This window comes from Centrocercus urophasianus, unplaced genomic scaffold (assembly GCF_019232065.1).
Source record: "Centrocercus urophasianus isolate 14NV4802_14NV808 unplaced genomic scaffold, USGS_Curo_1.0 seq_10, whole genome shotgun sequence".
In the NCBI taxonomy this organism is placed as follows: domain Eukaryota; kingdom Metazoa; phylum Chordata; class Aves; order Galliformes; family Phasianidae; genus Centrocercus; species Centrocercus urophasianus.
The window spans coordinates 97,466,789-97,479,134 of NW_024884142.1; the positions used below are offsets into that span (position 1 = coordinate 97,466,789).

Genomic DNA, 12,346 nt, shown 5'->3' on the forward strand with positions numbered 1-12,346 from the left:
GGCAGGTCCCAGAAAAAAACTCAATTTCTGAAGAAAAATAGATGCTGTTTGGGAGAAAAGCTGATGGGCAGTAGTTAAAAACAAAACTGCCCCATTTAAGAAAAAAAAAAAAAAAAGAAAAGAAAAAAAAGAGACAAAATACTTGGTTTGAAAAGAGCAGTGCAAGGAAGCTTCGAGAAAACATTTTCAGTGGAGCCAAGGAAAAGTAACATTTCAGAGCATTGCTGTTTTCCTTGCTTTTGTGAAGCTGCTCGACTGTGGTAGCAGAAAGTCATGGACATTTGTCCATATTAATAGAAGACCATGTCAGAGATGAATGGGTCCATTACTCGCATCGTCACGAACTGGAGACAACTCATCTCAGCTCCGGTATGTCCTGTACGATCCTCACTTCACAATGGAGGCTAACAGCTGTGAGTGGGTTCAAGAGCTCTGTGTTAGATGGTAAATAAAAGATAAACAAAATCTGCCCAGATGCTAGCAATAATGATGAGAAAGGAAAGCAAATTGTATCACCAGCTCTTTCCCTTCCTCGCTGACCTTTCAGTCAACTATGAAATGTCTTCTTACTATTTGTTGCTACAAACTGATGGATGACAAACGTTTACTGCTGACAGAAATTGTGGTCAACCCAGTATGTGCTGATCTTTCTTTATTACATCAGTTAGGCATGGAAAAATATAGGTTTTTAATTAATTACTTAAGCATGCTTCAGTTTTTGGAGCTTGGAATATTGGTTTCTCTACCAATATATTTAATGTGGATAAAATGTCTTCAGTTAGAAGGGAAAAAAAGGTATTTTATAAGGAAATTGAGTATTTTAATCCCATCAGAAAGAAGAGAGAAAACAATCTGTATCAGTTCTGTCTAGACTTCATTCTGAACTATTTCTGAATTGCATGAGAAATGGAAAGGTCTTACAACTAGAAGTACAGTCACCTGTAAAGTTTCAGGGTCTAAATGGTAATGCGAAAATCAATAGACTGAAATGCTGTAAAGATCAATCTTCAGATGGTACCCAGACTCACAACCATCATTTAACCAGTGTAAACAACTGATTTTCATCATTATCTTTTTTTTTTCCCCCTCTAGCCTGCAAGTATGTTCAGGCCCCAATTTGTCACACTTCTCCACCCAAACTCAGAAATGACAATTATGCATAACAGTTGATTCAGAGTGACTTCTAAGTTGCTAAATTTCACTGACATACATTTTTTAGATTAACTGACACGGGAAAGCACAAGGTCCCCATGGGGACAAGTAAAGGTTATAGCTAATTCACCACATCTCGGATGTAGCTGGAAGCCTTAGGCAGAAGCTTCAGCTGTACTCAGCTCTGCACAGTGAACACTGAATGCAGCGTTCAGCTACAGAGCTATTTCAGACTTGCACCAACTCATTTCACCTGTGTTTCATAAAGGATGAATAGGCAGAAAGGAGGATACTCTCATCAAGAAAGCATACACGATAACCCATCCTCTCCTGTTCATTCCTCCCCTCCCCTTTTTTTAAAACTACTTATTTAAGAGTTTCAACTGCCCAGCTCTAGTTTGATATTGAGTGCATCCCTGATAACAGGGCCTGTTTCTCTGCTTTATCATTAGTACATACACAGTTGTTGGGTCTCAGTTTTCACAATCTCGTTGCACACTCTAGGAGAAGCCAGGTGTGACACAGTACCTTTTACTCATCAGGTAAGCAAATAATCTAACTCACTCATGAGCACTGGTAATGCACTTTTGCTGACTGGTTTGATGCAAACACTGAGGTCACTCTTTCCATTTGCTTTCTGTGGACAAAGAAATTAAGGATGTAACATTTACACAAAGGTATTGTTTGAGAAGATAGATAATACATGACGAAGAACATTATGCCCCTGTTCATTTCTTGAGTGACTAAAGTAGCAATACTGTTGTCCACCTGAGCTGTTTACAACCCTGTATATAAGCAGTAGACTGAGCTAGCTTGTACTCCCTAATTCCAGGTATAAGCTCACACTACTTGAAAATACAGCCAGGGCTCACTCCAACCAAACTCAGAGTGACTGTTATAACTTCAGGGCCACATCAGGTTTCATCATGCAGAACAGCACAAGGTGGTTGTGCAGAATTTCACACAGCTCACTCCGTCCCAAAGCACAGCCCAGGAGCATTTCAATGAACTTACAAGAGTTAAACACAGAGCTCGCATTGATTTACAGCAAGACCAATGCACCAGATTACTTCAGGTTTCTTGGAGAAATCCCATCTTTGACAAAGAATCAAGCAGTTTGGCATCCTCCCACCAGAGGCCAAGTGATAGATGGAAGCACCAGGCTGCTCACTGCAATATTTATAGCCACCATCCTGTGGATGCAGCCAGCATCCTGTAGAAACCTGACCTATTCATTATTTGAAAAGCTGAAATAAAGAAGAACAGAACTTTCTGTTGACTAGGACAGCACTGCGTGGCAAAGGTAACTTCACATCCATACAGTCCAGCCATTGATTACTGCAGCCCTCACAGAAATTAGCCACTTGTCCTAAAACCAGACCTGCACAACATGGCTTGCTTGCTCTATTATTTTAACAAGAGCTGGCACAATTTATCATCTTTCACTTAATCATTTTGGCTTGATTTCCAGCTCACAGAATTTTCCATGAACACGCTCATGTCTCAGAACTCACTGATTGAAACTATCCACCAAATAAATCCCACATATATTTCAGCAGCTTCTTTGTAAGTGTTTGATTACAAGCATTTGACACTTGAGTCGTACAGATTCATTTTAACTGGAATAATTCCATACATGGATGAAGAAAAGGATTGCATGCAAACTTCCACTTAACTGCCACATCAAGTGTTACCATTGTAACTGTTCCAGGAAGTCTGATATATTTTATTTATTTTTAAATCAGCACAGGCTTACTAGTAAAAGTTCTAGTTCAAATGAAATTTGTGCTGTTATTGCTCTGATCTGGCATTTGTTAAACATGTTAGCACTCCTACATTGATGATAACAGCTTTGCAGTTGGGTTTGCTTTCCCATTTTAACCACATTAGTATTGTTAAAACAGTCTTCTAAGATGGATGGGATATTATATCTTATTGCCTGCACATTTTGAGAGGAAGACACAAAGCTATCCTCCACCTTCACACAAGTTGGCTATTCTAAAAGATAACATCTAATAAATTCAGGAATCCTACAGTTATCTCCATGCTTCTTGAAGGCACCCAGCCTAGCAGCACGGTCAGTCTCCAGGACCATTTACCTGCTAACAAATGAATACCAGGGGTCTCCTTGAGTTCTCACATGGAAGCACTCTAAGCTGGGAGAGCACTGACAATTTATTTTGGTCTAGAGGTTTGATATGGATGTGAACTCCCAAGTTGGAAACAAAATGTTCTACCTCATGCAGAGTAACTGAAACCATCTGGTTCTGGTTGTCACATGGCAGTAAGATCTGTCCATCTGCTCTGATACCAAACAACAGCCATCCAAAACAGGGTTCTTTTACAAAAGCAGATATCCTTTTGCTGCACAGATTTGGGACTGGGGACAAATTTGACTTAAGCGTAAGTAAAAGCCACAGATTCCCACACTGCTTCTTAGGGGAACAGCCAGACTGCTCTCAACATCTGGAAAACCTGTTCAGAGGAATTACAGCACCAGAGTCCCAAACTGAGCCACTGCTTTTGGATCACAAAGCTTCAGTGCCTACAGGCAGTTAATATACCCATATGATGTAGCATCCAGAAGCAGCCTGAAAGTCACAAAGGAAAGCTGTGTGGGCAAAAGGTAGGAGATGCTAGGCTGCCAGCAGGGTGGTATATTCACAGGCAGTGACACCATGCTAATGGTCTTCGTTTATCTAGCACCAATATTAAAATAACTCAACTATAAATTCCACAGCACAGGTCTGAAATAGCCCAGTGGCAGACTTAAAGCAAAGGGGTTATTTCTGTATACCAAGCCTGTCTCTCTTGGCACAGAACACAAACCTTACATGCATGGCACTGAGATCTCCATGTACCATCATGGAGATAAATAATCCGGGGAGCGGAAGTCACTGCACGCAATGCTGCATGCAGCCCCAGGAGGCTAGCTCAGGACTGGGGGCAGCTAGGAACTGCCAGAGCTGCTCTCCTTGCCTGAGGATGAAAGGGAGCAAGCAGCAGGAGGCACCCAGCTGCATCCAGGCTTCAGGAACTGGTGCTCCTTAGCAGTTTAAGGCCCTCAGACCCTGGAGCTGCAAGCCATCCCTGGTGCATTGCAACACACTGCTGCACAAGTTTTTATCAGGCAAAGGCTCAAACTAGACCTCAGCGTACCTTGTTGTTCTGGTGTGAGCACAGTATCTGGAAATGCTGTTCACTTCTTTGTGCATTTTCTCTATTTTTCTCCTTGACACTGGTAAAACTAATTATAATGTAAAGAAATCACCGTATGTCCTGAGTTGGGCTGCAGCTTGAAGAAAAAAAGTGAAAAAAGTCTGATGGGGCATTTCCTGGTTCTCTGTCACATGAGCAATTTTGCCATTGAGTTCAGGCTGTATGGAATAAATAAAAAACACAAGCAGCTTTACAAGCAAACAATTTTTCATTTGAGCTGTAACACAGTAAATAAAACGTATCTGTAAAAGTAAGGTTTAACTTGCATGTCTTGCTAGGAAACAGAACTATACCATGTATTGAAAACAGTAATAGAGCAATTACAGCAGGGATCCATAGCAGGGGAGTCTGACCTTGTTTTGCATTCAAAGAATAGATGCTACAGAAAGCTGACAAGGTAATTATTTTACACCTCAAACAGAACACTCACCGCCAGCAAGCAGCCAGTTTGGGTCTCTGATAGGGAAGGAGCTCAGCAGACACTGGCTGAGGGATGTGCATGAGCATTTGTTTTCTTTATGTGGATAGAGTCCAGCTTTCACATGTCTGAGCAAGTGCATTGAACTAACATGGGACCTTTTGTGCTCAGTTAGCCAGCTGAAGTGTTCACTACTGTTGCTGCTCTTATGTCCAAGTTGGAATGCCAAAGAGAATATAACAGCAACAACAAAAAAGCACCATTTTGAAAGGAATATATTGTTTCACATATGAGGCAAACTCCCTGCTGCCACAGTATAACTGAATTAATTCCTCTAACACTTCTCTAGGGTGTAAACAGGAGCCGATGGGACTTCCCAGCCAGAGCCTGGCGATGCACTGCCAGCATTCTGCAGGCATGGAACTGATGCGGGTCCAGACCCTGGTGGCTGCTCTTTCCACATCTCCAAAATTACTTTCTTCCAGGTCTTTCTGGAAAAATGAGCTATCCATCATCCCCCAGCAGCACATCTTACCACAGCAGGATCAAACTTTCCCTAGCAGTTAATTGTTTTTTCCCCTTAACTTGAACACATCAGCTCAGATTCACCCTCGAAAACTGAAGCATTTTCTTTTATGGTGAAACCTACTGAAATCTTGGTAGCTGCACAATTAGTATTTGCAAGAAGTTTCTGCTTGTCCTAGTTTCTTTGTACATTTCCTTAGTAACACTGTACCTTCCAGTTCTAGAAAGGCTTTTTCTGTTTCTACAATGAAGGATTACTTTGTGCAAACAAGCACCCTTCCCTCTAGGCCAACATAAAATGCAAAGCTAATTAATTATTAAACATATTAGCGCATAGAAATACTGCAGTCTGAGACTTGACATCAAGTCTTCAGACTCCAATGGACTCATATGGGGAGGACAGGCTCCCTGACTCTCCTTTGCATGGGATGTTCCATTGCTGCATCATCTGTTTCCACATTAGATGCAGACAAATTGGGCTGCCCAAGTAAGAATTCTGGCTTATTTGTGGGTAAGTTTTGCTTTAGGCAAAATGGTGTCTGCACCGTGTAAGTACACACGAGCTCCCATCGTTTCATCCATAAAGTCACAGGCAGCTCCATAAAGCTTGGTCCTAAACTAGCAGTCTCCTAAGCAAAAAACTGAAAGCAGAAAGTCACTTTGGGTGACATAAGATTCCCCATGTTCTGAAATCTGCGGCCACTCAACACCAACTGTTATAAAACCTTTCACCTCAGTGCTACAAGCAGCAGAATATTTAGATATGCGGCATTTTGTAGATTGTATCTGCCTCAGCATTGCTGGTGAAATGGAAGAGATACCTGAGCTCTGATCTCCAGTTATGAGACCTATCCAAATGTTTCTTTCAGCTCCCCTTGGTAAAAAGGAATAAGAACTGCAGTACAAGATCAAAAAGCAGCTTTTTTCAGCCCGCATTAAGAAATGCATTCTGGTGGTAAGGTGCCAGAAGGCAAACAAAAAAAGGGAAGTTGTTCCTTTCATAGTTCTCACAATTTAACATGATGTAGCTATTAGGGTTTTGCCTCCTGACTCCTGTTTGCTTGAAGATGGCATAAGCATTTTAAATAAGAACATGCTTTATCACAGCATTTGTTTCATAGGGAATATACAGAAGTACACACAAACGGACTGCAAAACTGTAAACACTAAAAAGAATCAACACAATTAGATTTGCAGAAGTCCATATTTGAGGTCAATTCAGGAAAAGTTAAAGAAAATTGGTCAGCATTCTTGAGACTCTGCCTCATGTTAGGGCCCGAAATCTAAATCAGGCAGCTGTTTATGTGAGCACCGAGCCCTCCTGAAATAATTAAATGTGCACCACATTTAAAGCACATATTTTAGCCCACCTGTAGTCTTGCAGAAGCGTTGGAATGATGGCAGGGAACACGGCCAAGGAATCAATTAGAAAGCACAGCACACTGTTCATGACATTAATCTTCAAGGCAATGTTCTCCTTTGCATTCCTGCAGAAGTTTGTTGTTAAATAACTGCAATATGCACTTGTGCACAGTTTGTGTGTTATCAGGGAAAAGCCGTGAGCACTAAAAATATGTAATTTAAAAATCAGCTCCCGCAAAGACATGGGAACACACGTCTGTGATATATAACAAGTATAAAAGCAATCCCTCTTCTACACATCTTAAATCCTTCCAGAAAAAAAAGCTGTACCTGCCCTTTACTACTGCCAGGAAAATACCTGCACTGAAACAAAGGTGACCGCTTTCAGACAGCAGTATTTCCTCAGTACTGGTAAGGGTAACTGGATTTAGTTTAAATAAATAATGCAGTGTAATGTCCAAACAGTACATGTGAAGCATGGAAAAATCATTTCTTCTTGCATATTTTTTTCCTAATTTTCCAAGAATGTAGACAGCACGTTCTATAGATGGTACTTTCACCCAGAGAGTTTACCACTCCCAGCTCTGTTTGTATGCTCACACACGTCCGCGTTTAACTTTTTGCACTGCTGTTATTACTGTTAAAGTGAGGCCTGCAGACTATAAACTGAGATGCTAGATAAGCCCAATGAGAGCAAAACAGATCAGGAGGCTCTTCTATCCAGCAGTACTGAAGAGACACCTGTGTAGATGGCACACGCTTTTACTGACACCCACCTGTCTCCCCGTTCAGATTTCCCCTGCAGATTGCCATCAGGCTCTGATGGATTATCCTCAGCTAAGTGCCAAACTCTAGGAACTCCTCCCACTCCCTAAAATCTCTGCCTTGCAGAGAGCAGGGCAGTATTTTCTCTCAGATTTGTAGGCACAGGGTGGGAGGCTTTCTAGCTTTTCAAGGACTAGGATGATGTAACCTGAAAACCTCTTGGGACGGCACGTGCACAGTACAAGAGCCTCTGCCACCTCCTCCTCGCTGTGAGCACACTCAGAAAGCACCGCAGCTCTGCAAGGCTTTGTTCCATGGGACTCCAGCATCCAAGGGACACAGCATCCCTGAGATAGGCACGGAAAGCAAATCCTCTCCTCCCACATACCTGGGGGATCTCCCTCCAGTTCTTGCCAAGACGAGCTAAAAAACCAATTTCCATGTGGAATCAGTATGCATCTTAACAAGCCCTGGGAAGACAACTGTAACAGAAGCTGCTCTTCTTCATTCTACATTCGTTTCCCCCTCCCTCCCCCGCACTCCCCATCTCTTCCCAACATGGTCACAGCAGCATTTGTAAGCATCTAGCTAAGGTAAAAAGAAATTCAGCTCCGCAGCAAGGTACTCTTCCCTCCTCCTGAGGCCCTATCAGACAGGTACCCCCAGGATAGGATAGAATATGAAGGAAGGAGTGCAGGCAGAGAGCAATAACAAGGGAAAACTGTTGACCAAACAACACTATTTACAAAGTTTCAGGTAACATGACCAAATCCCTGTAACAGCTCCTGTCCCAAAGGCAGCAGGAGAGCAGCCCCACCACTACCAGGACAAGCCCAAAACAAAAGCATCTTATCAGCAGCAGGCAGTGGTGGTGTTCAAAGCAACAAAGACACTGTCCTCATTTCTGTAACAAGCCCCCACTGGAGTCAAGGCAGCCTGAGGAAGTGAGTCTCACTTCATAGGACAGACACACAGGTATCCCAGGGGATTAAATCATTTCACTTAGTCAAGTTCAGCACGCAATTTCCATTCACTTCCTTGGAAGTCAGATCAGGATCTCATTGCATAACTACCAGGAAAAGAAAAAACCCAAATAATGCTCACAGAGCTCTATTTCCCTCCACACCCCTCCAACCAAGTACTGCCAGGAATCATCCCGACCAGTACACTGTATTAGACCCACTGATTGTACACTAAACTGTTTACAGCTCTGATTACTATTGCAGTTAGAGATTTCCAGCACAGCAAGGCTCACCAGGAGCTGGGCAGGGACTCCTTGACACAAAAGCTACCGAGGACTTTCTAGGACCTGAGGAGAGAAAACAGCCTCCAATAGAACTCGAAGTTTCCCAACTTACATCAAATTGCGATGAGCACTGATTGCATACCATGCTTAATATCAAGTGGATTCTCTGCCTTGACAATGTCCTATTTCTCCACGAGAATAACAGGGACACGAAGGAAGCTGCCAGCCTCTCAAACTTAAGTGTCAAAATCCCTAAGAAATCTGCCATTTAAATCGTGTGCGAGCTTCTCCATGGAGATACAGCTTTAATTATTTTCAGCGCTCGGAGCAGTTTTCAATTCCAGCCGTGCTCAGGAAGCTCTCGGGCGGCCCGGCCCCCGCTGCGCTCTGCCCCACACCGCTCCCGAGCCCCGCAGGATGGGAGCTCAATTGGAGGATGTTTACGTAGCGAAGTCCAAAGACGCCGCCGAGCTACCCAGCATGTGGGAAACTCCTCACCTCCCAGTCCGAGCAGAACGCCCTCCCGGGAGACTGCCGTGCAGCGGCTGCGGGAAGCGGACTCCCGAAGCCGTGCGGCTGTAGGACGCGGCCGTGCTCCATCCCCGCTCCCAGCGGCTCCGGGCAGCTCTTACCTTGCGCACCCCTCCGAAGCCGTGATCCGCCGCCACCCGCTCGGCCTCCGCCTGGTCCCCGCCGTGCAGCTCCACCAAGAACTGGTTGGTGTAGACGGCTGCTCGGGCCGGGGAGCCGAGGGAGAGCAGCAGCAGGACGAGGAGGAGGAGGACGACGAAGGCGCCTCGCAGCAGCAGCGCCGGCCCCACCGGCATGGCCCCGCGCTGAGCGCCCGCCGAGGCAGCCCGCGGGGAGGGCGCCGGGCGGGCGAGATGGGGAAGCAGCCAAAAGATGCAAGAGGGGAGTATGCGAGGTGGGGGGGAGGGGGAAGGAAACAAATAACAACCAAAAAAAAAAAAAGAAAAAATTCCCAGGCTAAGGAAAGCGGCGGGAGCGGCCGGGCTGCAGGGGCTGCTCAGGGCGCGGCGGTGTGCGCGTTGCCGGCGCTGCAGCCCCGGCCCCTCCTCAACGCGGAGCCGGCAGAGGGGAAGCACCAGCCGGGAGGGGACACCGCCGCGCTGCCAATCACGGCCGGGCAGGATCGCCCCGCTCCCCCCCGCCCGCGGCTGGCGATCGCATAGCCCGCAGTGCCCCCCCGGAGCCAACCTCGCTCAGCATCCCGGCAGCCCCACCCCAAGCCCCAACTCTGCCTCCCTCTGCGGGGGGCTGTCCCGCTTAGCGGGTTCTGACTGCCAGCAGCTGTAAGGCTGGGGGTCGAATGCTTCAGCAGAACGCACCTGGGCAGCTGTCGGCAATTTGCGCGGTCCGGTGCCAGCACCTGGCTCCGGTAGCCAGCCCGATGAGCGGCAGGTGCACCCTGCCCCAGCACGGGGTGCCCGTGCCCCTTCTAGCACAAATCGACGCACAGAGAAGCATTCAGGGGAAAAACTCTGGGTCCGGGGCCCCCACAACGCTGGGAGCACCGAGTGCGGGGCTCTGGGCTCGAACAACAAGCTCTATACGAGATGCAAGGAAAGCAACGGCAGGATTGCACCTGTGCAGACAGCCTGGGATGGGGTCGGTGTGCTGGGGGGATTTCAGAGAGGTGGCTGTGCCTAAGGGGAATGGAGCTCTGCTGAATAGAAATCTACCCTGTTCAAAACTCCTAGTGGAAATGAATAGTACAGAGTATTCACTGTTCCATCAAGGTATACGATAACCTGTTCCTACGACTATGTTTGTTAATTTGTCACGCAAAAAAAAAAGTTAATCCTCAGACTGATCCCTGAATGGAGCCCTGGGAACAACCTAGGACACAGAAAGCACAGTAAGGCAACACTGCCTTTAAAACAAATCGTGATAAATTTTACCACAATCCATTCTACAAATGGTCCAGTGGAGTACAGTACCTAAATCAATTGGGGAAAACAAAAGAAAACAAAGATCACAAGGAAGACTCTTCTTCCATTAACCTCCAAAGCTTTAGAAAACGACAGAAAAGCTCACCATGTGATTGTGGTTCCAAATGAGTGTTAGTTTGCCATGACAAATTATTGATTTCCTTCCTCTGGGTAGAAGAAAATCCCTCTTCAAACAGAAGGGAAATGGTAATTCGGAGCCTGATCCAAAGCCCTTTTAAATCAACGGAAGTGCTGTAAATGAAAGCCTGGTGTTGGGAAAAAAAAATCAAACACTGGGGAAAGGTAAAATATGAGAAATAGCACAATAAAGAAGGAAAACATCTTTGCAACCTCATTAAGACACTACATCAATAGAATCCTGATTTTAGATGCTTGTTCTTAGCACACACAGTTATTAAAACAACTTTATATGATATTTCTTTAAGCCAAGGTGCTTGCTTTCATCAATATTCAGCAAGACCTCTCCTCACAACATCTCTCCCAGCATTAAAGCAGACCCTGCAGTTTGATTTGTTTCCAGGTGACTCAGGGGCTGTGAGGCTCTCAGATCAGTAACAGCTGCTGGCAATGTCTCACCAGCCAATGGAGGCCCCTCTGGTTTCCACTCACAGCTGTTCCTCAGGATGAGAAGCTGAGGGAAATTAAAACAGAAGCAGCCAAGTGGGATTTTCTCCACTATAAAATTTCCTATATGTGAGAATATATTTAAGACTTTCTTCCTCCTAGTCACTCTTCTTTTGCTTGCTATGCATCCATTTTGTTACCAACTCAAAGAAGGAGGAACCAATAACAAAGGCAATGGAGCAGCCCTCCTGGCTCCATCAAACCAGCAAGACAAGATCCTGCTCATTTGGAAACTAGGGCCACATCACAGATCTGGGCAAGCAGTCTGACTTAGTCACAGATCTTCTCTCATCCCTTGCTGCCAGCTGACACTGCTGTTCTGCAAGTCAGTGCTACCAAAGAACATATAGGGCTGGGACATTACACTGATGAAGAGATGGAGCCAGCTGGTTCTAGCTTGTAAACCTCATGCTGCTGAGCTTGGATGGTTCCAATTATGTTTACAGAAAAGAGTGGGGAAAAAAAAAAAAAATTATGAAAGATTGAGTTAAAAAGTCAGATCTGAATAGCACTAGGAAAAGTCAGTTCCAATATGTCTCTCTGAGTCGAAGTTTATAGCAGTTTAAGATCAGACAGCACCACTGGGATTTCTAACCCGGTGCTTTATGTAAGCTGTAGAACTTACATGTATGCATTTTTTGCTTCTAGTACATAGTCCTTTTTATTTCTACTTGGTGTGATAGATTTGAGTTAAAAATCAAGACTGCTCCATTACAGCCACTGTGGAGATGTTATAGTGATTGCTTACAGTCATTTGCAGAAAAACCTGTAACTCTGCCTCTTCTTTAGAATACTGATTGGTCCTGCATTGACTACTGGATAGTGGTTTTATTATGAATTTGTGTGCTGACGTGCTGAAATTTTACCAAATTTCTCCTCCCCTAATAGTAACTTCAAGGTAGTGAAGATAGAGACATATAGGTAGCACTCCCTCAATTTCTTTCGGTGAAGCAGCCTTTCAACAGTTCCCATTTAATCTCCTCGATTTGTGAACTATAACTGCTCCAGATATTTCAGCTCCAGATATTTCAGGTCAGGCCAGTGCTACATGGATGTTATATC

At 44.8% G+C, this 12,346-nt stretch overlaps 1 protein-coding gene across 1 annotated transcript in view; it reads right to left on the bottom strand.

Annotated features, from left to right (window-relative positions):
• Window positions 1-9,514, bottom strand: part of PCSK2 (proprotein convertase subtilisin/kexin type 2) — a 94,490-nt gene extending 84,976 nt beyond the window's left edge. The window contains exon 1 of the mRNA XM_042815540.1: window positions 9,320-9,514. Coding sequence (XP_042671474.1) covers window positions 9,320-9,514 — 195 coding nt within the window. The remainder of the gene's footprint in view (window positions 1-9,319) is intronic.
• Between the last annotated feature and the right edge of the window lie 2,832 nt (window positions 9,515-12,346).